At 41.4% G+C, this 26,501-nt stretch overlaps 1 protein-coding gene across 5 annotated transcripts in view; it reads right to left on the bottom strand.

Annotated features, from left to right (window-relative positions):
• Nucleotides 1-26,044, bottom strand: part of ablim3 (actin binding LIM protein family, member 3) — a 45,436-nt gene extending 19,392 nt beyond the window's left edge. For all 5 annotated transcript variants that reach the window (XM_030739813.1, XM_030739814.1, XM_030739815.1 and 2 more), the window contains exons 1-4: nt 25,558-26,044; nt 17,794-17,928; nt 5,044-5,227; nt 1,399-1,514 (exon numbers count right to left, since the gene is read on the bottom strand). In XM_030739813.1, the coding sequence (XP_030595673.1) occupies nt 1,399-1,514; nt 5,044-5,227; nt 17,794-17,928; nt 25,558-25,570 (448 nt within the window). In that variant the 5' untranslated portion in view covers nt 25,571-26,044. The remainder of the gene's footprint in view (nt 1-1,398; nt 1,515-5,043; nt 5,228-17,793; nt 17,929-25,557) is intronic.
• Nucleotides 26,045-26,501: the final 457 nt, after the last annotated feature.

Here is a 26,501-nt window from a genome sequence, read left to right as displayed (position 1 = left end):
AGCTATTGATTAAATGCAGAATGGTGTATAAATAGAGTGAAAAGAGGTGAATGAAAAAGAAACACTCAGTGCATCATTAGAACCCCCCCAGCAGCCTAGGCCTATTGCAGCATAACTAAGGGATTGTTCAGGGTCACCTGATCCTGCCCTAACTATAAGCGTGATCAAAAAGGTAAGTTTTAAGCATAATCTTAAAAATAGAGAGGGTGTCTGTCTCCCGAATCCAAGCTGGGAGCTGGTTCCACAGAAGAGGGGCCTGAAAGCTGAACGCTCTGCCTCCCATTCTACTCTGAAGTATCCTAGGAACCACAAGTAAGCCAGCAGTCTGAGAGCAAAGTGCTCTGTTGGGGTGATATGGGACTATAAGGTCTTTAAAATAAGATGGAGCCTGACTATTCAAGACCTTGTATGTGAGAAGAAGAATTTTAAATTCTATTCTGGATTTAACAGGGAGTCAATGAAGAGAAGCCAATATAGGAGAAATCTGCTCTCTCTTTCTGGTCCCTGTCAGTACTCTAGCTACAGCATTTTAGATCAACTGAAGACTTTTCAGGGAGCTTTTAGGACAGGCTGTAAGTAATGAATTAGTCCAGCCTAGAAGTAATAAATACATGAATAAGCTTTTCAGCATTATGTTGAGACAGGATGTTTCGAATTTTAGATATATTGTAGCTTACATATTTGTTTAATATGTGCATTGAAGGACATATCCTGGTCAAAAATGACTTCAAGATTCCTCACAGTGTTACTGGAGACCGAGATAATGCCATCCAGAGTAAGTATCTGGTCAGACACTGTGTTTCTAGGCTTTGTGGGACCAAGTACAATAACCTCAGTTTTAGCCTAATTTAGAAACAGGAAATTAGAGGTCATCCAGGCCTTTATGTGTTTAAGACATTGCTGCAGTTTAACTAATTGATGTGTGTCATCTGGTTTCATGGATAGATAACACTGGGTATCATCTGCATAACAATGAAAATGTATGCAATACTTTCTAATAATAGTGCCTAAGGGAAGCATGTATAGTGTAAATAGAATTTGGTCCCAGCACAGAACTCTGTGAAACTCCATAATTAACCTTAGTGTGTGAAGAAGACTCTGAATTTACATGAAAACAATTAACTGGGGAGACTAAATGATATATGTGTGAACGTGCAGTGAACAAAACCTCTGTTCCCTGTGTGTTTATTGTTGGCAGTAATGGAGGATGTGTCTGCTTGTGTTGCATAATTCTCAGCTGGCAGATCAACGCGACAGGTTGGAGCACTGATTTGACAGACACATGATTAGCTAAATGAGCAAAGTAGGCTTCATGGACATGTCGCATTAGCTTTAGTGCACCGTAGTGCCTGGTGGCCCTAAACAGAATGGACAGAGTGAGGTGGGCGCTGGACTTACGGCTGGGCCCGTGGATCTTGATCGGTTCATTTGACTTGACAAGTGTGTGGGAGCACTGCTGGCACACGCAGTCCTTTCCACTGAACGTCACCCTGTCTCCGATTGGAAAGGGTTTACTGAGGAGGCAAAAAAAGACAGAGAAGAGAATTAGAAAGCGGAGCACAATGGGCGTTAAAATGCCTGCAGTAATGCTGTGTTTACATCCAAGTCTAGTGTATTCATTGAAATAACAAATGGGTGCTGGCAGGGACATGATTCTGTGACAGACAGGCCATAATCCTGCTGAGACGAGCTGAATGCAGTCTGACATCCTCTGTGAAACTGAAAAAAACATTTGCAAACAGTTGTGATGATGGGTTAATAGGATGCTGATTGTTACAGGAGCACCTGGGTGCTCTGTGATTAAAGAGGCGATAATGCAACAGGCTTCTGAAAGGAAAACTAGCTCTCTCAGTGAGAATAAAAACTTATTAGGGAGACTTCGTGGAGCGCATACTGATTTTAATTGTCTGTTGCTCTCTCTCAGTCTAGCCATTCAGTTTGCCCTCCCTACACAGCTGATGCCACCAGGTCACTGTTTTCAAGGGTTTAAAGAAATAAAGAATAATAAAAACATGTGCGTGCTGACAGGCAGAGAATACAACAACCAGGCAACACCAATGAAATCAAATTTACCACATCATGATGCACTGTTTTGCCTCACTTTCCTCTCCTTTTCAAGGAGACAGATTGATTTCCTTATGACCAGGGAGAATGAATGGGAAGCTAAAAGGCTTAGAGAAGGCTGTGTAAAAGACATAGATGGCAATAATCCTTTTACTCCCCCACCGAGGCCTGGAGCCAGAGCCAAGACCCAGAGGGAGGCTTGAGTCTCCAGCAGGGCTCCCAGTCAGCACACATGAGTGCAGCACATCCGCGTCCAGACGCTTGGAGGTGTTCAGAGCGAGCACGTATAAAGTCTTCTGTCTCACTGTCTGTCTTTGCTAACGCCATATTGTAGATTTGAGCCTTTGTGTCTTTATTTTATTCACAGAATAGCCACATCCAAACATGAAAGGTGAGACAGGAGAGCAGAACAGATGAACAGATGAGCCATAATATTGTTTTATTGATTCAAAAAGTCATCCCTCATTCAAGCTCTGCCTGACTGTTCGTATGAGCTGGTCATTGTGTTTGTGGTGTTCCAATCAAATGTTGCAGACAGGGAAGTTGCAGGGTGTTCCTCCCATTTTTCTCCCATTTTTGCTTTACTTTTTTCATTTTCATTTATCAACCATTATAAAGGCTGATACTAATAGAGCCCGAATGATATATTGGCCCTATCTAATTTTTATACATGGCATCTCTTTTGAGGTCTGTAGTTGTATCCAGCTCCAATCACAACAGACTAAATGTCTTCTACATGTCTGAACATAGCAGTCACATTTTATAGTTCAGCAGAACCAAGTACCAGAAATGTTATGATGGTGCAGAAAAGCATCTTAGTGCGTGTATGACCTTGCCTTTACCTGTGTGTTACTCTCACTCCCTCAAGACACTCTTGCCTTGTCAGCCTTTTGCAGCCCTTTAAAAATTTACTGTGTTTACATATTTAATGCTTTTTTTTCCCCTTAACTGGCCCAAAAAGTAAAGCTATTTCTGGCTTTAGGGGTATGTCCTCTTGCTTTGATCATCACTGCTTTAAAAAAGCATTCACATGGAAAAGTGAAACTTGCAATCGGCCTTCATTAGAGCCGAGGCAGTGATGACAAAGAAGTCAAAGTGGAATAATGATGAGGACATGAAGGAAGACAATGTGATGTGGCGGATGATTAAGAGCGCAAAGATTATTATTTGTGAATAATGAGAATGATGAAGAGGAGCAAGAGCAAGGGAGGTGTGTCCAGAAGGAAGACAGGAGTGAAAGATGAAGGGAAGAAAGGACGTACAAGCAGGAACAGTCAGCAATGTGACAGGGGGCAGACGGAGCACGAAAGAAGAGATTCACCCTTTGGCTTCTTGCTGTCTCTTCTAGTTTACTCCACATACACTGACAACACATGCACATGGACACCCACACACACACACACACACATCCCCTGTCACTGCCAGGGCTGCTTCACTGCCTGTCTCTGGCCAGTTGGTGTCATTTCATTTTTTTTATGCCCACAGCTGCTGGGTATGAATGTGCTGGGTATCAGGCAATGTCAAGCAGATACCCGACAACAATCTCTACTCTCTTGGAAGAGAATACTATAAGTAAGCTTAAAGGCTGCTCCTTTATTTACAAGGGGTCACTATAGCAGGTGGCTCCACATATTTGATTTGGCTGATTTTTACAACAGGTACCCTTCCGGACACAACCCCCAAGGGATTTGTGTCTTCTCCCAGGACCAAACCAGAGATTTTCCAGTTGTTAGGCAAGTGTGTAAACCACTACACTATGGAGCCACTCACTGCTGTAAATAAAGGCCATTAAAATCTAAAATCTACACTACATCAAAGCAAATGAGAGACCTGTCATCCCATATATACAGTATAGCATGCATGTACACATATAGTGACATGGTTAAATAAAATAAGAAAAGGAGCCAACAGTGATGCTTAACGTGAACACCAATGGAGGTCATGGGAGGGATGACCTACTTTTACTAAGCCTAAAAACGTGATACACCAGGTCAGCTCTCCTATCATGTCTCGACTAAGCAAAACAACAGACTGCCTGAGATTTCCAATCATACGTTTGTTTACATTTTGAAGATGAATCATAAGTTAATTATTAAATCCCCCATGAAAACAAAAACAGACAATTTACTGTTTCTTGCTTTTAAAGATGCAACTTCTGCTGCATCATTTCAAGCATGACTGCATGGTCATGAGGCTAAAAATAGTGACTCACAGCTGAAAAGTAAAAAACAACCAAGCATTTCTTATTCAGCACCTCCACAATCTGTTTTCTTTTGCCCGTCGCATCTATCATGCTGTTCTCTAACAAATGACTAAAAAAGTCATATAAAGAAAAGTACAGATACTCTACAGAAGTCAAATAACAGGTCTCACACATTTATTATGCAATACATAAAGCTGCAGGCTGAGTGCATGCTACTAGTAGTGGCTAACACTGACAACACTATAATGTTTTTCTATACTATATATATATATATATATATATATATATATATATATATATATACAATTTCAAGATAATCAAGAATAACTAAGGTAACTAATATGCATAGGCAACTTTTATTTAGATGAAGTCATAACATATTTCCTGCTTTCCAAAGGTTAACAGTTCTGATCAGCTAGCAGGTGAGCATAGCATCTTGCTGGGAGTGATTGTTTAGCCATTCTGAATAGGTGGAGACTAAAACAGAGCAAAAAAGAGAGTCATTGTTGTCTTTGTGTGTAAAAGTGATTAAATTCTGTCCAACACTGTAGGAATAGCAGTTGCTGTGACTTGTGGTGAACTGTGGACAGACGGACTGGCCATCACTGATCCCCTGAGCTCATGAGCTCAAGGACCTGATGAGCTAAAATTTATATTTCAGAACGTTCTTCTGCTCTGTGTGTGTGTGTGTGTGTGTGTGTGTGTGTGTGTGTGTGTGTGTGTGTGTGTGTGTGTGTGTGTGTGTGTGTGTGTGTTGTGAAAAGGAACATGCATACCTGCAAACACTGCAGACAAAGCACTTGGGGTGGTACGTGCGTCCCAGAGCAGAGACCACTTCTCCTGTGATGAAGGTGTCACAGCGGTCACAGCGCGTACCATACAAACGCTGATAGTCTGCCGTGCAGATGTATTCGCCCTTCTTCTGGAAGAAGCCAGATTGTGCTAAATCACATTTACACACTGTGGACAGAATGGTGGGAGAGAGTGAAAGTGGGACACTGAGAATAGTAAGGCATATAAAATAGTATTCTATATTTCTGTTTTAGATTCTATTTTTGGCTTTCCAATTGAAGTAAACTCATTTTTCTTTTTCTGTCACGTGCTCTTTCTCTCTGTTTTATTCCACAACGTAAACATGATTTTTCAGTCAACATTTTTATCATTCAGTCTGAGCACCCTCCTTTTTACCTGTTTGTGTGTGTGTGTGTGTGTGTGTGTGTGTGTGTGTGTGTGTGTGTGTGTGTGTGTGTGTGTGTGTGTGTGTGTGTGTGTGTGTGTGTGTGTGTGTGTGTGCTTGCTTGTGCTGTGTGTCTGTATGTCTTCACACACGGCTGCTAGGGAAGTTATTCAGTTCCAGGCAGTGGCGAGCCAATTTGCAGTGATGGGAATATAATGATATAATCAGTGGAAAAGTCATTTTGTGCTAAACAATGTGAAGAAGGAGACAAAACAACAAACCACAAGCTTCCAGCATCATCAGAACATCCAATACAGTCTCATTACATTTCACTGGACAAGACATAAACATTTCTTGCTGTGTATGCACAAGGTAAGTACTCAGTTTGTGTATGTGTTTCTATATGTTGTATATCCTAAGCAGACAGTATGTGCTACAGCCCTGTGCTGTGTAACTGAGAGGGAGTTCCAGTGGGTGTAACAAAATAGCTAAGAGGTGTTTTCACAGATCAGTGGCCAGTGTGGTCTCTGGTTTCTTCCTATGTGGTTTACCAACAGGAAAAGCTGACGATTACTGGAACCTGTGACTGAAAAAAACTGCTCTTATCTGATATACATTACACTAATGAAGGTCACCAGTACATGCATAAACATTTTTTAAAAACTGTTTCAACCAAATGAGAAATTCTTGAAAACAACATAAACATAAACCTTTACCAATGCGGAATTTCCCCTTCTGTTTTGGGATTATAGCCTTGACCCATTGCTTACTCACTTGCTGACACTTGCACTGTAATTAGGCTTCTGCATTGTATACAATTATCATGTGACATAACTACAACCACTATGTAACAGGTCAGGTGGTAAATATGCAGATGGTTGCCTGCCTTTGCGCATAATGATCTAATATGAAATGAGGGTCTTTTTTTCTATGCACAAAGCAAAATCTGAATGTCCTTTTTTTTCCACATTTCAGCACCAAAATGTCTATATGTAGTTTACACTGTCTATAGACAGTTTATATGTTTAAGGTTGTTAATGTCACTAACCATGATGTAATCCTAGTTTGACAAGTTGAATTTGTTGCTTCAGGCTGTTTGTACTGTAGGCGTCTTTCCTGGCGTAGGGTTCACTACAGGATACGTCCCCAAAGCAGGTGAGTTGTATGCTTATATGCACATGGCAGTAGTACCTTAATTAATTAATTATTCATAACTACTGATTATTATAAGAGTGTAACCTCCAGAGAAGTGCATAATCTGTACTTTTCTACACCTCAGACCATCACGATCATGTGAAAAAGAAAGTTTTCATGAGTCTCTCTGCAGTTCTACCAAAAACTAAGTACGCCCTTAATGCTTCAACATGAATTAAGAGCGTAAGTAGCAGCCAGGCGCTGCTACAGTAAATGCACTTGATTAACTGAGAACCAGCAAGTGTGAGCATTTATAAGCAGTTTGCTGGTCTGGAGCATTCAGGTGTGTGTTAACACAATGTCACAATCTTCCCAGGAGTAGAAACATCCCTGCAAATTCACCCCAAGGACAGACCGTGCAATTCTCAGAGAAACTGCAAAAAAAAAACAAGCACTAGATCTCAGGCTCTACATACCTCAGTTAACATGTTAAATGTTAAAGTTCATGACAGTACAATCAGAAAAAGACTTAACAAGTATGGCAGGATGGCTTAGATTTATAAAGTTGCATCTGAACAAACCACAAGACTTCTAGAAAAATCTCCTTTGGACAGACGAGACCAAAGTGCAGATGTCTGACCATAATTCACTACCTTTAGTGAGAACCAAACATAGCATATAAGCACAAACACCTCATACCACCTGCCAGCACAGTGGTGGAGGGGTGATGATTTCGGTTTGTTTTGCTGCCACAGAACCTGGGCACCTTGCAGTCATTGAGTTGACTATGAACTCCTCTGTTTACCAAAGTATTCTAGAGTCAAGTCTGAGGCTATCTCTCTGACAGCTAAAGCTCGACTGAAATAGGGTCATGCAACAATACAATGATCCCAAGCACAGCAGCAAATCTACAACAGAATGACTGAAAATAAGTCAAGGTGTTGCAATGGTCCAGTCAAAGTCCAGACCTCAACCTGATTGAAATGCTGTGGTGGGACTTTAAGAGACCTGTGCATAAACAAACAGCCACAAACCTCAATGATCTGAAGCAACATTGTGAAGAAGAGAGGGGCAAAATTCCTACAATATGAGACCCTGATAAAGTCAAACAGAAAATGTTTACTTCAATTTATTGTTGCTAAAGGTGGTTCTACAAGGTCTTCAATCATGGGGTGTACTTAGTTTTCACAGAACTGCATAGGTAATTAACAAAATATGCCAAAAGTTAGATTTCAAACAAACAAACACAAAAAGAGAAGAAAAATATCCCATGAGACGATAAATGACTGTTAAATTGTCACTACACACAGAAAGAATTTTCAGGACATCTGAAAATCACCACTTAAGTATTAAAAAATATATAAACTATCTTGGTAATCATTAATAAACTACTTTTGACACGACTGTGTTATTGTGCTTGTGTCGTGTGGAACACAACACCTACTGAACACAGAGACTCTTGCATAAATGACCCCAAAAAGATTAGGTGAACTTGTTGTGTTGTTGGACCTTAGTGCAGAAACACATCACATATCCCCGGTAGAACAGGAGGTCTTGGGTTGGAAGCAATGGTCAGTGAGTCAGAAACACATTCAGCATATGCTTCCCATAACAACACAAAACAAGAGTTTCAAAAATTGAATGGCAGTATGTGCGTGTTTCTGCGTGTGTGTTTAATTTTCACTCAACTGCTTTAATCAACTACTGATGGCGTGATGACCTGTGCAGGGGTGTACCTTTTGTCTTATGACAGCTGGGATAGGCTGTAGCCTGCCCCACAACCCTAAGCTCAATAACAGTTTAAAAAATGGATGGATGTATGAATGGCATGATGTTAACTGGTAACTGATGAGAAACTCTCCAGTGTTTCTACAGTGAAGCCCAACCACTGACTATTATCACAACATGTAAAGGAAATATAAGCTTTCGGGAAAATCGGGAGGTTAACTATCAGGTTCGCTGCTGTTAAATGACTGCCACAGTAAATAAACATTTTAATTTACCAAGGCGTCACTCATCTTATGGTGGCATGAATCACCTTCAATACCAATAACTTAGTGATAATAAATGGTTTTATACTGGCCATACACTATAGAGATTGGGCTGCTGCTCCAGGCAGTACTTGGCTCCCACCAGCCATCCAGTTTTCAGTGTTTGCTGGCAGGCTGTGAGTTCACAGACACACAGACATACACATAAAACCTTCAAAGGGGCTCATTTAATCTCAAGCTGTTTATGAGTGGAGAGCATTGACTTAATGGTGTAATAAAAGATCAATGGGCCCTCACTTAAAAACAAAACAATCTCCCTCAGGAGGATGGAAACACATAAATCCATCCCTGATGAGGTGGCACGCTGCATATGCAGAGATAGTGTGATGGAATTGGGCAACGTGTACACTGAGACATGATCACAGCAGATCTTTATCATTTTGACATCTCACTGGCATAGTGGAAAGGTGGCTGCAGATTTGCAGTAGAAGGAGCAAAAGAAGATCCATGAGGAGGTCCACAGCTCTCAGATATAAAATAGCTTGTTTATTTAAATGTGTGTGTGTGCATACGCCAACCACATTTCCAGAACCACTGAACAATGGCACAGAGCTTCAGAAAAGTGCCTCGACTGCAGTTTGAGCCAGACTAACTAAAGCTCTTACCAGAAACCCAAATCACAGGCTATCCAGTTCAGTTTATGGAAAAAAGGGAATGAGAGGGTAAATATTTCCACATCTATTAAGGTTTTCACCACGGAAAAAAAAAAAATCATTGTGTCTTGAAATGCCATTCACTTAATGAAAACAATGTTTTCATCATCTCAAACTAAATTGAAGTCAATTTACTGGTTTAATCTTCTCTGGTTCTCTCTTGCCTTTCTCTTTTCTTCTACTCCCCCCCCTCTCCCCCCCATCTTTCTCAGAATGACTTGCTTTTCAGTCTCGACCCAGATTGATTTCTAAATGAGTGAAATCTGCTCAATTAGCCTAATGCACTGTATCCATTAGCATACGGACGCCTGACCAAATCACAGCCAGCTGAACAGATCTGCTCAGCCTGGATTGGATGAGCTGGATGGATGGTTCACCTGTTGGCTAATGGCACTGTTTCCTTCAGACTGGGCGATTGGCTGGATGCACTGCAAAGGACGTCCCCCTTACTCAGTTGCCAGGAGGGCATAAACCTTCCACGGTTGCCCTAGAGACAGCTAGGTCCCAGTCTGAATGATGAGGTGGTGGTGGTTCTGGTGGCGGCTCATTCGGAGGCACACGGGGGCTGTAAATACCAAACCCCACCTGTGAGAATCTGATGTTCTGCAGCCAGGTTCTGACTTATTTAGTTCTAACCTAAACAAACAAATATCGGCAGACATTACTGATGTAAATTGGCATTTTGCAGCTCACGTATTAACATTTGCTTACTCTTTTTGTTGCATTTAAAGACCTATCTGTTTTTTTTTTTCTTTTACAGCATATTCCTGTAACTACAAAGATGCCTATTATTATGAATGGAATTATTACATCAGATTAAATTATAAGTATCCTTTATAAATTTACTTTTTAGATATTTGAAAAAGTGCAATTCTTCACAATTGCTTAAAAGTGTTTCCACTTTTAGAAGTATACTTGGAAGGAGTCCCTCTGCTTTTCAAATGCTCTCAATTCAGCCGTGACCATCAAGAATAGTTTCTAAGCTCATCCCTCAAAATTTTACGTGCCAGCGCTGTGGGTGGAGTTGGGACTGAAGCCGGTGTCTCTGCTGCTGCACAGTTGTGGCCTAGCTTGGCTCCAAGAAGAAAGATTTTGGTTACAGCCACACAACCAGCACCACATGGTGCGGGCACACACCCATAAAAACGAGAGCCCAGTACAACCGACTGAAAACTTTTCTGGTCTCTTTTAATATCCTCTGAATATGCCGTGGGGATTTTTACTGTACACATCCCACACTGACATACAAAACTCAAAAGTTAATAAAAAGACTCTGCTTTGTTTGTTTGTTTGTGTAAGAAACAACTATTATTGTGTGGAGACATTGTTCAATTTACTGTCACTTAAAAGTCTAAATAAAAACCAGCTTTGCAGAACTAAATTAGATCAAACACTCAATTTCGTCTATTTGCTCATTTTATGGCCTGCTAATGAGGAAAACTGAAAGATGCTGTTTCTCTCCTTGATATATTTCATTTTTTGGCAGCGCAGGAAGCATCCAGAGATCATAAGTCTCCTTATTAGAGGTTAGCATGTAGGCTGGTGTCTGCAGCTGTGGTCATTATAACTGCACTGATTAGGCATCCACGGGGGGTCTGCCTGATTGGGTATTTATCTCCAGCCAACAGACGCAATTAAAATTCCCTTCTGAAAGTCAGCCCAGGCCGGAACCCCAAAATAGTCCTGACACCACCCCACCCCACCCCCCATCCCTCCCCTTCTCTTTCTTTGCCTTTCCGTTTCAAGACTGCTTCCAAATCTTTGTGGCTCTGAGCACAAGGTCTGCACTTTATCTCAATTTGCACCCTCTCTTCCCACCACTACGGAGCTGCACCTCAATGCAATCTTTTACAGTGTCTCTCTTCTCTCCCCAATCCCACTCCAGTCCCTCTCTCTCTCTCTCTCTCTCTCTCTCACTGTGACTCTTCCCACTGCTAATTATGCCACTGTTAGGCCTTCATAATGTTCTATTAGGTGAATGGACATGCTTTTGCAGTACTATAAAATACCCTCACAGCACACTTTAATTGCTGTCAGCATTGTGCTAATTTTCAGGGCTTTTTCAGGATAATACAGCCAACCACAGGCAATTTAGCAAAGGGACATTTAGTAGCAGGGCAGTGACAAGTTCCATTAGAGAAAGTACTTCAGACGCACATCTGTGCTACCAACATGGGGCCCTAGCTGCCCTCTCCCTGTCCCCCCGGATCTGAGCCTCTCTGACAGGAGGGGACACTTCAAGAGTAAATAATGTGTTTTCTCAAGTTGTGCCAAATCGTGGGGTGGTGGAAGAAGGGGTCAGACAAAACAGGAAGAGGAGAGAGACAAAAGGCACACTAGCAGCTCTGTGCTTCAATCTCAATACTACTAACAGGGGTACAGTTGCACTGATAACACGGGTTGGCCTTTTGTGCATATTTTTACAATGCACACCATTTATTTTTCATCTATTAGCATGCTAAAGCTTGTTAATTAGCATTAGTCTTGATGACAAGCCAAACATGTCAGCTGATGATAGCATGATTTCATTGTCTAGGAAGAATTTAGACATTTGTACCAAATTTGTGACAATCCATCAAGCTGATTTACAAAATAAACTTCTGATGAATCAGCATATTTAGTAGGGTTGATTCCCCTACAATGATCAGTGACTGTATAAAATATCAATCAAATCCATCAAGTAGTTTTTGGATATTTTAGTCTGGACCATCTGGTCAGTGCTGCCATACCTAGAGCTCTCCTTCTAGCACGGCTAAAGGAAAACAGTAATATAAGACAGAAGGAGATGTTTTTATAGAAGAGGGCAAGAGGAGCAGGAGGCGGGCAGGCAGCTAAAGGCTAAAGCGGAGAGAACTCATGCATGAGTGGCAGGGCTTCCCTCATATTTGGCTGCTGTAGTTGATGTAGACAGATGGTTGCCCAGTGGAGTCTCTTCATACCAGCAGACCAGCCCTGCTGCTGAGGCCTTCAGCTTTTAACCCTAAGAGAGCTGATCAGAGATTCTGAGGGGATGGGAAAACAGGCGTGAACGAGATTACAGACCCACAGAGACAAGCACGTTGCTAGAGATGAGGCTTTGTAATAAGCCCTGAAAATGCTCCAGTTATCGATACAGATGATGTACTGTTTTAGTGTCCAAATGTGTTTGTCCAACACAGCATCTTCTTTACCGTCGCAAAATCACTCCTTCTCCCGTGATTTCTGGATGGTAAACCAGACACTTGCACACCTAGGAAGCTGCACCTCACTGTAGCAAACACACAGACACACACAAACACAGACACACATACAAGAAACAGAAACGGGTCTCAGTGTGTGAAAGCCCTCTGGACCAAGACACTTTGGGAGAAACGAGCAGAGGAATAATCTCTGTCATTTGAACCAAATCCAGAGTCGTCAGGGAAAAGCGCCACTTCCTTGCCACACTCCCTTCTCCCTCTGCCGGAATCTCTCCCTAGCAACCATGCATTGGCGTGGTGATTGGACCGGCGTACCAGCGGTTGCTATAGCTACAGGAAGCTCCCCTTTCCTTTAACCCCCCACGTTTTTTTCTTTTTCTGTGTCTGTCTTTCTCTTTCTCCTCATAACCTTGCTTTCTTTGTTTTTCCTCTTTATTCCTCTCCATTTGTCTTTTTTTTTTTTTGTACTCCCCACATTATTTCTCTCTATTACAGTCTCTCCCTTGCCTTCAGAGAGCAAGGGCATTACAATACAGTAGGCTGATGTTGTTATGATGGCATCCAAAGGGAGGCTGGACTGACTGAGACAGATCTGCAGAGAAAGAGCCAAAGATGCTGCTGTTTTATAAGAGCCCCGGTGAGAATATGAGCTAGAGAGGGAGCATTAACAGAGCAGTCAAGTATTTATCTGACCTGTCTGAATAAATCTGCTGTTCCCCTTAGCACTGTTTTATGAGAGAAATCTGCTTTGTATCAGAAAATAAATAACTACTGGGAGCAGCTTTGCAGTTTATGTGCGAATGTGTCTGTGTTTGCATCTGTCTCCTTTTCTGGTTGGATATTAGCTTCTCTGCTTCTGTGTTCTTTGTTGGTCTGTGAGTTTGGCTGCACGGGAAGAAAGCACCTATTTTGCCCTTTATTTGTTTTACATTTGAGTTAGCCTTATGCTTGTGCCACTGACAGGCCCCTCTGTTACTGCTGGAATCTAAGAGTGCCAATTATGCTTTGGGTAAATGTGGTCACTATGTCATTGGACCAGTATGCACTAGTCAGCCCATATAGCAGTAATAGAACACTCCATCATCAAACACTATAGCCAGCTGCTGAGACGTGCTATAGGACACATATATTCAGGAGCTGATTAATCATTCTATGAGCTGGCTTCTGTCTTCAGCATTTTCCAGACTTCTTTTTTTTTTTTTTCTCGAGATATTTTCAAGCTGATTGCGTGGCTGCTTTTTTCATGCTATAATCAGCTGCAGTATAATGGGTTCAAATGAGATGATTAGTGATCTGTTCCTCCTCTAACTAATGCATGAGAGAGGAATTATGGTAATGTAGCATGCAGAAGGTTCATACGTGTGGGCAAAGGCAGAGGGAGGATAAAATGATCAATGAGGTGGCTATACGGGCTTTTATATGTCAAGAGAATGTGAGTGGAAGTAACTGAGAGTGTCAGACTGTTTAAGACTGACTGGTCATGAACTATTCAGTGGGGCATAGTCAGCCCTTTTGAGGAGAAAGCAGACTGGATGGAATAAAGACAGAAAAGGAGGAGAAGTAGCAAAAAAAAAAGAGGAACATTTTTTTGTCATGGTTTTGCAGTGGAGATGAAAGCAGTGGTCAAGGGCAATAACCTGCACACTCAAGCTGATTTTTGACAGTCAGGAAAGAGCAAAATCAAATGAGGAAACACACTCTAATCTCAAAGTTCATAAACTCAAGTGATAGATAAAGATATTGGCTGCAGGCAGTGAATTTTCACCGCGGTGTGTTGGCATAATACGGTTTAGCCATTAGCCTCCAAATCGCACACGCGGCTTGCCAATGTCATCCTGCTCCAAGATGAGAAATTGATTTCATGCTTGGGTGACTGTCATCAGGAAAAAGATGGAGAAAGCAAAAGAGAGAGACAGAAGAAGAGTAAGAAAATCACAGAAACAGCAACCGAGATGGACAGACATACAGAAAATCCTGCCACTACATTCAGAACATTTTTGCCTTTAGAAAATATCCAGAGAAGTAATGAAAAGCAGTGACTGTTAACGCAGACAAAAGAGGAAAGATGGGAGTTTAGGAAGTTCAAAAGAACATGGAACATGTTTGTGTGTGAGGGGGATTTACACGCTGAACAATAAAAGCTTTAGAAAACTGCTGGGTTTGCAGAAGTCCATACAGGAGAGCATATTATGGGCAGGGATGTGTCCGAGTCCGGCCACACAATAGTGCCCCATTGCCTCATGGGAAGAGGAGAACTCTCTGGAACATGAGAGGAGAGATTTGTCTGATAAGTGTGCTCAGATGATGCGATCAGTGACAGCTTTCCATTACCGTTACGCTGCTACGAGTGAGGGGAAGAGGAAGAAAAGAAAGTGAGAATCAGATTGGTATTATACTCGAGTGATGATGCAATGTTTAGGCGACACAAACGACACCCCCATCCCCCCTCTTTTTCTCTTTTCTGCTTGCTTTCAGTGCTCTCCCCCCCCCCCCCCCCCCCCCCCCCCCTTTTTTTTTTCTCTGGGGCACAGCACAGAGCCTTTCGATTGGTTAATAGCACCATAGAGATGCTGAGAATATCCACCAACCAGGGCCCGGGTGCCCCTTCACACCGTTACCACAGCAACCCCACACAACCACAGTGAGCGTGCACACATGTATACAGTAGATGTGCACGCTTATAAACACAAGTGCATGTGTGCACAATAAGCTTTTTTTTCTGTATGTGTGACAGCTAGATGTAACAACAATCCTCCAATGAATAGCCTTCCGTGAGTTTATCAACTGCAGAATGTCTGGGAGCTGCACAGCACTGTAGTGCAGAGAATAATAAACCCAACTTATCCAGCATGGCGTCTTAAACTTTGAAAGACTACACAGGATATTTTATTATGTAAAAATATTATAAGCGCTTTAAGTGCCTGATGACATTTTTCCTGTCTCATTACAAAAAGTCAAAAACTAAAACAAAAATTAAAGAATGAACTATCCTTATGTAAAAAGCCTTCTTTTTTTTTTATTTATTTGCACTGAATAATTTTTACAGGGAAAAGTGCAATGTTCACCTAACCTATGAAGGTATATGTGTGTGAATGCAATACCTGCAAATGTCTTGAGATACCCTTTATTCCTTTATATTTTTCTAGGAAATGGAAAATGGGTGCTGCCATTTATTGAAATGTGCAGACATACGTGGAAATACAGTATTTAAGGCAAAAATAGAGTTTGTACAGTTCTCACAAGCTTGAAAGTTAATATTTAGTATGAACTAATTTATTCTTCAATACAGCCTGAACTCTCTGAGGCAGCTTTCTTGTAATTTCTTTAAGTAGTCTTCAGGTATCGTTCTCCAGGCTGAGAGCCTTTTCTCCTGATTTCCCTGTCAAGGATGGCTTCCTGACAGCCACCCTCCCAGTGAGACTGTTTCTGATGAGGCTTGAGCGAACAGTAGATGGATCAACTGAAGGACCAGATGGATCTCTCAGGTCCTGTGTCAGTTCTTTACTGGATTTTTTCCTATTTCTTAAGGACATGACTTTCAGATACTCTTCATTTGCAGTAGGTAGTTTTTTTGGGTCTGCCACTTCTTCTTCTGTCCTCTACTTGTCCAGTTTCCTCAAGTTTTATAAGTACACACTGCACAATATTCTGAGATATGCCAAGTTTTCAGCTAACAGGTCTTTGGGAATCACCTTGTCGGTGCAAACATAAAATTTTATGCTTGTCAAACTGTGTCAATCATTTTTCAGATATTCAAATAAAGAAATGATGTGCAATGATGTGAACAAATGATGTTAGCTGCTAGTAACAAAGTGCCTAAAGATACAATTTAAAATTGGTTCCTTGCCAAATTCTCTGTTATGTGTTAGTTAGGTGCCTTTTCTATGTTTGAATGATACATAGGTCAGTGTTAGGTGGCTTAACAAACAAACAAAATGGGTAGGTACAAAAACTGGACTGAAAATGATTAAAGAAGCAGCCAATGTCCAAAAATAAAAATAAAAAAAAACATTCAGAAACTGTGGAGAACTATTGTTCAAGACCTTTTTTTTTAAAAAAAAAATAACAAAACGGTCTGGCTCTTAGAAGCAAAATATAAAGAAATTAGGTGTGGCTCAAGACCTTTGCACAGCGCTGTATGATCCTTTAGCACTTCAGAATATATATTTTTCTGTGTATGTAAAAACGTTTACTCCACATCCCTTGGAGGGCATTAAACAACAATAAAGCCCTTGATCCACACAACTTGTGCAGCCTGTGCAGCCGTACTGCAGAAAAGGTGTGGCAAGATGATTCCTTTTTCATTTGTCATGGAGTGTATTCATCACAATTCATCTGCAAAGAACTGCAAAGTAACCTGCGACTGACTGTCTTTGCTTTAGCATGAAACTATTAACATAATTCTGAGAACACTAGCTCGAGGCTGTACAGCAGCATGACAAACAGCATTCCTCGCTTCTTTCATTTCCAGTTTTTCAGTTTACACATGCACAGACACTTGCTCGTCACGAGCCCCATTCAGACTCGCCCTTCACTCTGGAAATGTTGCCAATATTACATGTCAGTTTTGCGCTTGAAACAAACTATGAGTCGGTACGATTTTTGCTGAGCCAAATAAACATATAGATCCCATTCCTCAGATTGTCAACCGCCTAAATTTCCCTCAATGTTTTCATACTGTGTCATTTGGTCACAGTATGAAAACATTTTGTCTGCAAAGTGTGCAATAAAACCAATGTACATCGTGTCAGAATGTACGTTTCTCAAAATGTTAATTAACGCGGCAGTAAAAGATGTCAGAGAGCATGCTGCTGTGCAAATGTGCTTTGCACAGTACACAAACAAGAATTACAAAGGTAAAAAGTATTCTACACAGCTGCTGCACTAACAGGATGTGTGATTATGCCACCATTTGAATCTACTGGAGGTCACCAGTGTTCTTATACTGCAAAGCTAAGTCAGTCTCATTAGTCTACAGCATACAATCACAGGAAAATCCCCTTCAAGTTGCCTGCAAATTAACAAGCTAACTTAGCAGGAGCCTAAGTCCCCTGCAAGGCACCTCTGATCCATTCCAATCCCCACCGTTTGCTAATAGTATCACTCTGCATGTACACTGGAAGATGGATTAAAAAAAATAATGCATATACACTGTATCTGTCAAAGTGTACATGTGAGTGTGTGTTTAGCAGATGAGGATGTGATCAAGATAGATGTCCTGTTTCTGGCCTACCACTGGAATTCCCATCTTTTTAACTATGACCACCCAGGCTTGGAAACTGTGCAAGACAACTCCAGTGTGTGTGATCTCTATAGCTGATTCGTTTCTTACCGGTGCAGGTGAAACACTTGACATGAAAGTGGGTCTCTTGTACTCGTACGACTTCGCCTTTGCAAACTTCCCGACATCGCTGGCACCGGATTGGTCCAGAGCTCCGCTCACCGCCTGTTGAGTCTTGGCGATAAGCTGCAGAAGACATAAAAAGAATGTTTACAGAACTCCACTATGGTCAACTAACACACACACAGTGAAACACAATTTTGAAAGATGCAAAGACTGCTCCAATTCCCAACTTGCTTAAGATTTAGTTCTCCACTCCAGATCATCTGATCTCAACATTACATACCAATGCAGTTTGACATTTCTATTGTCAGTCACATAAATGTGAATCAGAGAAACTACACATCATCTACAGCATCTACTTTAATAACTATTGTAATATTACTGTTTATGGGAGAAAGATATAACGCTGTTTTTCATTTTCAAATGTTATTTGTGTGCACCAGAACACTACACTACAGACTCTACTGTGTGCAGTTCAAACAATAAGATCAGTGTGTAGCTCTGTCAACACTTGCTCTGAAGCTGTGAGGTCTGACACCTATGTAAGCTTGTTAAGCTCCAGGCTTCCTCTCTCGCTGTCTCTATTTTTCACCCAGTTATACAGCATGACACACGCAAACATACAGACACACACACACACACACACACACACACACACACACACACACACACACAGACACTGCTGCGTCAGTTGAGAAAGCGAGATGGTGCCCCTTACCTCATTATGCCTTACGTATCAGCAAGCCCATTCTGCAAGCCCAATAGCTATTTCAAACAGTAAGGAAAGCACGTTCACACAAAGCCTTAAGAGTACTGGAATAAATGCTAACACAAGGGAAAAAGGTCAAAATAATATATTAACTGGATCTAAACCTCTTAGGCTATTAAAGGTTCTTTAAAGGTCCATCTTCTCCTCTGGGTTGTAAACACACTTGAATCCGCAAGCAAAGAACTAGATAACAGACAACCAGCCACTCAATACTGAGACTGTGGTAGAACAGCTGGGTTTAATCTCTTTTTTATCGCTATCTTCCAAAGGCGTATGAGAGGTCATACTCTCTGTGGAAGGTGTATAATGGCTGAGTAACCAGCTGGCCTTGACTACCTGAATAGCTAAGTGAAGGATTGTGCCGCTTCAGTCAAAGCAGCACCAACATATGGGCTTCCATGACAGTGCTACTGATTCTGTTTCACTGGATGAATCCCAAAGGACTTGCATCACTTAAGCAGTCTAACGGCCTTTGCGCATCTCAAAGCGCTCCTTGCACGCTTCGAAGTTGACAAAAGGATATTCACTGTACATGTGAACACGAAGGCACGTATGCATGGGTGTAGGATAAAATGTATGCATGACTGTAGCTGCTTATTTTCTCACTCAGGACCGGCTTGTGGGCACTGGAAATATGCAAGCATTTTTTCCCATTCCCCACCTCCCACACTGGAGCCTCTGTAAGTTCATAGCTTTCCTCATAATGCTGGCAGCACTAACTTGGCTGATAAGTGCCAAGACACTGGTTCAAACAATAGCACTTCCTTAAAAGTGTCTCTTTTTTTCTGTTTTTTTTTTAACTCATGTAAAAACCTAATCAGTAACACCTTTCCCAACAGGTGGAAATGAGAAAGAATGGAAATTAATGGGAGTACACACAAGCCTCTGCCAACACCAGCAAAAAAGAGAGTATTTATTTACAGGTCTGACCTTATTAAACTGGGCCAGGGTTAGCTGGCACACAGCACAAACAGGCAACACTGTACAAAAATTAACAATGTACCTCAAATCTGACCATGGTAAGGAATGAAGATTATCAACACATACCAAATTTATGCACAGGGTGAGGCAAACAGCAAGGATTCTTCCAAACACTCATGTTTTAATGATTGAGGTGCTTCTTTAACTTGTTGAATGTCAATGCCAGAAAAGGAAAGAAAGCAGAGAATCCAGGTCCAAAACAGCACAGGAGCTGAAGCATTATGTAACTCTATCTAATTGTGTCAGTATGCTCGTTTTCATTAACTGCAGCAAAGCTCTCCAAGTCCAAGCCCATTACAGGCACCTCTCTAACAAGCCTCCTTCCTCGCCCATGTTGAGGTGTTGAGTCATTCTTCTAAATGATAGCCACCAGACTGCAGGTTTAATCTACTGACTCCAAATCAGTGGAGAGTGGCCTGGGTGAATGCAGCCTCTAGAAACAGGTGATAACAACAGGGCTATGGTCAGAGAGGCAGACAACATCCCCAGGGACTGAGAGGTTGCTGCTATTTCTGCCCCTGACCTGACAGCCCCAGGGAAAGACATGCTGGGGGCTCAGTCACGAGGGATGCTGGGTAGTGATGAGCGAAAGAATAGGACATTCCGAGTGAGGCAATACAAAGACCTTGAGGAATTAAGATGAATTATTAAAAGGAAAAGGATTGCTTTGCAATCTGTGATTTACTTTTTTTTGTGGTTTTTACTAACTTATATTTCATTGTTTCATTTTAGCAAATTCACACTGACCTCTACTGAACAAAGGCCACGGGCTTAAGACTTAAATCAAGGTTAATTCATAACAGTGAGCAACTGATTTGGTAATCATCTTAAATTTTTAAAATCCATAGCATACTAACTGCGGCCTGAGAAGTTTGCTTATTATAAAGTATGCAAAAGACTGGAATGACACTCATTTTAATGCAAAACCACCGTCTCCTAGTTTAGCAACAGTGCTGTGGTGACTGGCAATGCAGCAGATAATGCACAATCTATCAGAGGCTGTGAGAATCTCATCCATAATTTTAAGCATGCATCTTTTTGCATAATGACACACCTTTTAGCAAAACATCAATGCCTAATGTCGCTTATTTGTTTGGGCAACAAGTTAAACCATTCAGAGAATGATGCTGATGAATTTTTCAAATTCTGTTTTTTTGCCGTTTTCTGATCCAGACACTAAATCCTCTTATAAAACTCTGCCATGAAATCCAAGCAGCAACTAACGATGCCAAAAGCTGAAGCTACTCAAGAAGCATTGCAGCTAGATGCTGGCTCCAAGTTTTTGTTTTTTTTGCTTTCTGTACAAGCCTGGAGTCACATATATGCCTTGGTGATAAACTGAAACAGTACTATTTCATAAAGAAATGGATTGATGTTCATAAGGTGTTATTGATACCATCTCCATTATCAGTTCTGCTTATGAGTCTGATTGTACAGTAAATCGATTCCTTTACTGATCCAAGCTGGGAAAACATAGGCCTACACAGGTTTTCATTGTTTAAACAGCGTATGACTCAGGTGTACAAACGTATGACTGTCATGAAACTGTCAGAAAAAAAATCCCAGAACTGCTAGAAAGAATGGATAAGCTTGGAATCGTCTCATTACGACAGATCGGGCAATTTGGAGCTGTTTCTTGATCATATCAGAATCACAGCAGCAGTTTCGGCCCTTCCTTCCATTTGTCTAAAGTTCAAGGATCATAATGTATGACAAAGAAAAGCTAAAATAAAAAATGTATTAGATGACCAAAAGAGTAAATTATTTGATGATAATCATAATAGTCAACTAATCATGCTACATAAATCATAAGGTGCTCTAATTCTGATATATTTCACAACAAAGCAACATCATATCTTTCATGTCTGCGATCTAAAGAAGCCAGTGGTCAAGTCTCTCCATGCCTTCCCCCATCCTCTGTCTTTATATCACCTTTGTCTCTGTCAGGACTTTATGTAGGAGCATTTATCAGAGCAATGGCAGTATCCAGTTGTATCACAAACATCCTGTCACTACACAAAAAGCGAGAAGGGTGAAACCACTACTGACAGCCTGAATAATCACTCAATCCTACCAGAAGCCAAGGTCACGGAGACAGCATCCTTGAGGACAGACACAGTAGTTTGGATTTAAAGAGTCTACTGATTAATCTGCTCAGTGAAGTACACAAAACTGCCAAGCACTTACGATTTAAAATAAAAAGAAACTAAATGTTATTATTGTGATTTCCCTTTGACTGTGGCTTTTACTCTTGTGCAAAACCCAAAACCAAACAGCAGCCACAATGGCCATAGCTGCAAATGAACAACAAAAAACATGGGCTTTATTTTAATGTCGGCCTGTAAGAAAAACATACCAGTTGTACGTGACTGCACATGAATATTCATTGGTCCATACCAGCATCTGTGTTTGCATCTGTGCATCTTTGTTCTCTGTGTTATTATAATAAGGCATCTTGCATCACAAGGGAAAATAGTGTTTGGCTCTGGTTTGGACTGTTCACCAGATGAGGCAGGTCTTCTCCTCCTTGCCTACCGCTGTTCCAGTAGATACTAATCATAGAGCCAGGAAAGCAATGAACAGGAAAAAGAAACTCTCAATTAATGTAATTAGATATCATTCAAAATTATCCTAATGAAGCTGGGCCTAATAATGAAAGCCTCTGGCAGTAGGTCATTTGTAAAGTCACCTATGACTGGATGTTTGTGTCGTATTCTTTATTTTAATTTATTTATAAAGCTAATGAGTGATCTGTATAAATAAACAAACTTCTTATATATCTAAGCTTTAAATGTTATGGCTCCCACTGGGACGGTACTGTATAATGTGACTTTGTGAAGTCTGTGACATTTTGTCTTTCACCTTCACAAAATCTGAATTTCCCATCTATGAAAACGGCCATCCACGACACAAGGAGAGACGCCAAGCTGAAGCTAATCAAATTAGGTTCAGGGCAGAGCGAGTTTTCCAATTAGCTCCATTTGTTTGATTCTTTAGGATATAAGAAAATCCCCAAAATGTGAAATTCCATTTAGTGAATCTAAGTCACCCTAAAGTCAACCATGCCAACTGTTCCTTGAGACTCTCCTTAGCCAAAGGAGTGCTGGTGCTCTGGGTGACAATTTTAATGTGCTGATCTTTAGCAAACAACAATAATACTACAATAAACAATAAGCACTCATTAGAAAGTACAGCTGGGGCTCATTAGGCAGGTACTTTATGATTTACTAACACTGGGCAGCCTTACATTTTTGACCTCATGTGGCAATAAATTAGTCATTAGAATAGATAGTCTGGGAACACGAATATTTGCATCAAATTTCATTTCCATGCGGCTAGAAGACTAGCAACGCATTGATCCGGGGGTTATATCAGATATCGACCTGATACTGGCTCATGTAGCAGGAAGGGGCTCCTGCCACTACAGGCTGAATTCCTATTCTTTTTTAATCTGTGTTACTGAAATCATGTGGCAGCAGTGCACAGGCAGACCAGTACATGTTGGTAGAAGGATAGCTAGTATAGCATGAAGGAAGCTAACAATAACGGTTCAACAGCAGGCTTCATTCCACCAAGATCTGTTTGGTTGTTGCAGTAGGTTGTGACTTAGCTGTATTTTCACAGCATTTGCACAAGACTAAATAATAAATAAAAATGGACAACTTTTTGGAAATTGCAGCTATAACATTCAAACCATATGGCCTAAGTGCTAAGTTGCATGAGGCACAATGTAACTTTTTTCAAGTTAAGACATCCAAAGGGGGAAATTATTTACAGTCCCAACATGCTGCGCTAAATTTATCCACGCTCTTTTGAATGCGCTTTGTTGGACAGCCTTTGAATTTTGCTACCCATGCAAACATAGAGAGGAGGAGAAGTGTCAGAGCTGCCTGTGATGTATGGCTCTGCAGATCCCCTCAGGTCCCCGAGCTCAATGATCAGTATATTGATCAACATGTGTTTTATCACTCCCCTGAAACACACTGACTGTCTGAAGCCCATTCTGCAAAAACAACTCAGGCTCTATCATCATGACTATCACAGAGTACCCATATACTTTCTGTATATCTAATTATTTAAAAGCAGGTTTCTTTCCGCAAGAAATCCACGTGCTGTACCCAATGTACTGCCCCGTCTGTCAGCCAGGTGGAAAATAAGACCAGACCAGATGAAACACGCACACACACGTGCAAAAACCGGTGACCATGAGCAAAAGACTATCAGAGCTGTGTGTAATTACTCTGTGTGTGTCGATAGCTGCTGGGCAATAACACCCAGTGCAGTGGAAAACACTGCACACAGCACAGCCTAACAGGCCCGTTCATGTCTAAACCTTAAAGTGTTGAAAGCAGAAGAAAACATATGTTTGACTGATTGAAGGCAAAGAGAGGAGAGGAGAGGAGAGGAGAGGAGAGGAGAGGAGAGGAGAGGAGAGGAGAGGAGAGGAGAGGAGAGGAGAGGAGAGGAGAGGAGAGGAGAGGAGAGGAGAGGAGAGGAGATGTTCATTCCTTGCCTCTCATGTTTGCTTTGTTCCTATGCCTAAAGCCAGAGTAGAGACACATGTCACACCACCATCTGCCTGCTGTGTCATGGCTAACTCACACACACACACACACACACACACACACACACACACACACACACACACACACACACACACACACACACACACACACACACACACACACACACACAAACTCTTAAATTCTGACACACTGAACTCCACATGTTGACATGTTATGTGTGCGTGTAAACCTGTAGGAGCGCATGCTATGAACTCACAGGAGCTTTCTGACAGCTCTTCACATGTTGGCTGCATATGCTCCTCCCCCTCTGTGTCAGCTGAGAAAAGCATTCTGAAGCTTAACAAAGGAATTACAGTCGTTTACTCAGACCACAAGAAGCTGCCACACCACTCCTGACATGCACGGCAATGGGACTGACTGTCAGGCAAGACTCTGTGCCACAGAGTTAAGAGCATTGGATGAATAATGTAGTGCCACACAATGACAGGCTAGATTATGAATGATGCAGTAATATCAGAGGGTGGACAGGAAGCGCCCGACACCATCAGTTCACGGAGCACCTGGTGCACATCAGCTTCAACCGGCCTTGCTGACAGCTGGGGGGGGGGGGAGTCGCTTAAAGTTAACCTTGAGAACCACACAGTCTGACTTGTAAACAAAACAAAGTGGCATGTATACACTTTACCCTACAAGCCCTACAGGGAAAGCCCTGATTCAGCTGACAGAGGATCAGGGTCACAGTCAGCTGATACAAGGTCAGCTTAGCATCACGGCTGTCCCAGAGCCATTCTGGGGTAAGTATGACAGGAGCCCTCAGGTTGTCAGACACACAACTAAAGTTCCCCCAACAGTCAGGCTAGGAACTTTTAACCAAAGGGCTTACTGCTTCTCCAATGAATGTGTTGGTGAGGAGACAGGTGGGTTTTAAAGAAGAAGCAACAGCTGAAGGATTGGATGGTCTCTAGTGGAAAGGAGGACGAGGAGGGAGAGAAGATGAAAGAGAAGAAGTGAGAGAAGTGGGTGAGGGCCCCATCAACAGCTGTTATGTGGATGAAAAATTTCAAAAATTCTCCTCTTTGGATGAACTCAGGGCAAATGCCACTCTGACCTCCAGATATACTTAGCTCTAATCTCTAAACCTGCTCCAACTCTATTGTAAGGACTTGGCACATACAACCACTCACACTGGTGTGTGTGTGTGTGTGTGTGTGTGAGTGTGTGTGTGCACACGCGCGCGTGTGTGTTTGTATGTTTGTGTAGAAAAATAAAAACATGAATGATCATTCCCTATGACTACAGCACTTGATATTTTTTTGGATGACATTAAAATGACATTTTAAATGTTATTATTTATATTAAATTCAGCAAATATGATACAGTCTGGGCTACAATTGTTCTATGGTACTTCTCTCTGCTCTCATCTATATAAATTGTCCTTGCGCTTCAAGTGGAGAGGTGGAGCGCACATAGACTTACCACTGGAACTCATGATGCACAATGTGTTGTTATCCAAAACAAAGCGGCTTCGTCAGAAAATAATCCCATAAAGCACGAGGAAATCCTCAGTTTCGGCAGTTTTACTCCTTCGATATTGTGCAATAAAAAAATAAATAAATAATAATAATAATATCCACTAAACGCAATTGATGCTTTTCACTCCCAGCAGCACTGCTCCCAGTCAATTTCTAAGAAGGTGGGCATAGAGAGGAGGGGTACAAAAAATATTTTTTTAAAAAAAGAAACAGAAGGGAGAATAATACCCGTAATCAGCTACAACATCCAAATAAAACTCCCGCTCTTGCTGTGTGAACGTCGGCTGTCTTTTTTTAATTTCTTTTCTTTTTTTTCTTTCTTTCCCCCCTCCCAGAGACGCCAGTGACAACACACAATGCTGCTCACAAGGATTCCACCTTCACATTTTCGCTCCCGGCTGATCCCAGCTCCGCCGCGCTCCCCTGGCGTGTCATCGTGCGCCTTTCACGCGCTGTAAACACAGTCTCCCGATACCCTTTCCGGTCGATGCTTTCAAAATAAAGGAAGCAAAACTTTCTTTTGGTAATTCGATTTTTTACTGATTTACCATGTCGACATTAAGATATTTGACTCGTTTGGTTCATCTGCATTTAAAGTATTACAATAGACATGCATATCTTTGATTAGCATTGATAACTTACCTTAATCCTAAGGTTTCAGACATGTCAGCCTTTAATCCTTTAAGATTTTTTTTAAAATAAGCCCAAACTAAGTTATTCATTAATTTAGACATTTAATTGGAGAATCTGCAAATGTATTAGTTGTCGATTCAATGCACTGTTAATGTATAAAGTAAAACCTGCAAATAACAGTCAAGATAGGTACAACCTCCCATTAATTTCAGTAAAATTATTCTCATACAAACAGCAGCTTAATTGTGATTATGT

The sequence above is a fragment of the Archocentrus centrarchus genome, chromosome 10 (assembly GCF_007364275.1).
Source record: "Archocentrus centrarchus isolate MPI-CPG fArcCen1 chromosome 10, fArcCen1, whole genome shotgun sequence".
Classification (NCBI taxonomy): domain Eukaryota; kingdom Metazoa; phylum Chordata; class Actinopteri; order Cichliformes; family Cichlidae; genus Archocentrus; species Archocentrus centrarchus.
Note: the sequence above shows the minus strand (reverse complement) of the source record. Positions and strands in the feature narration are given on the sequence as shown.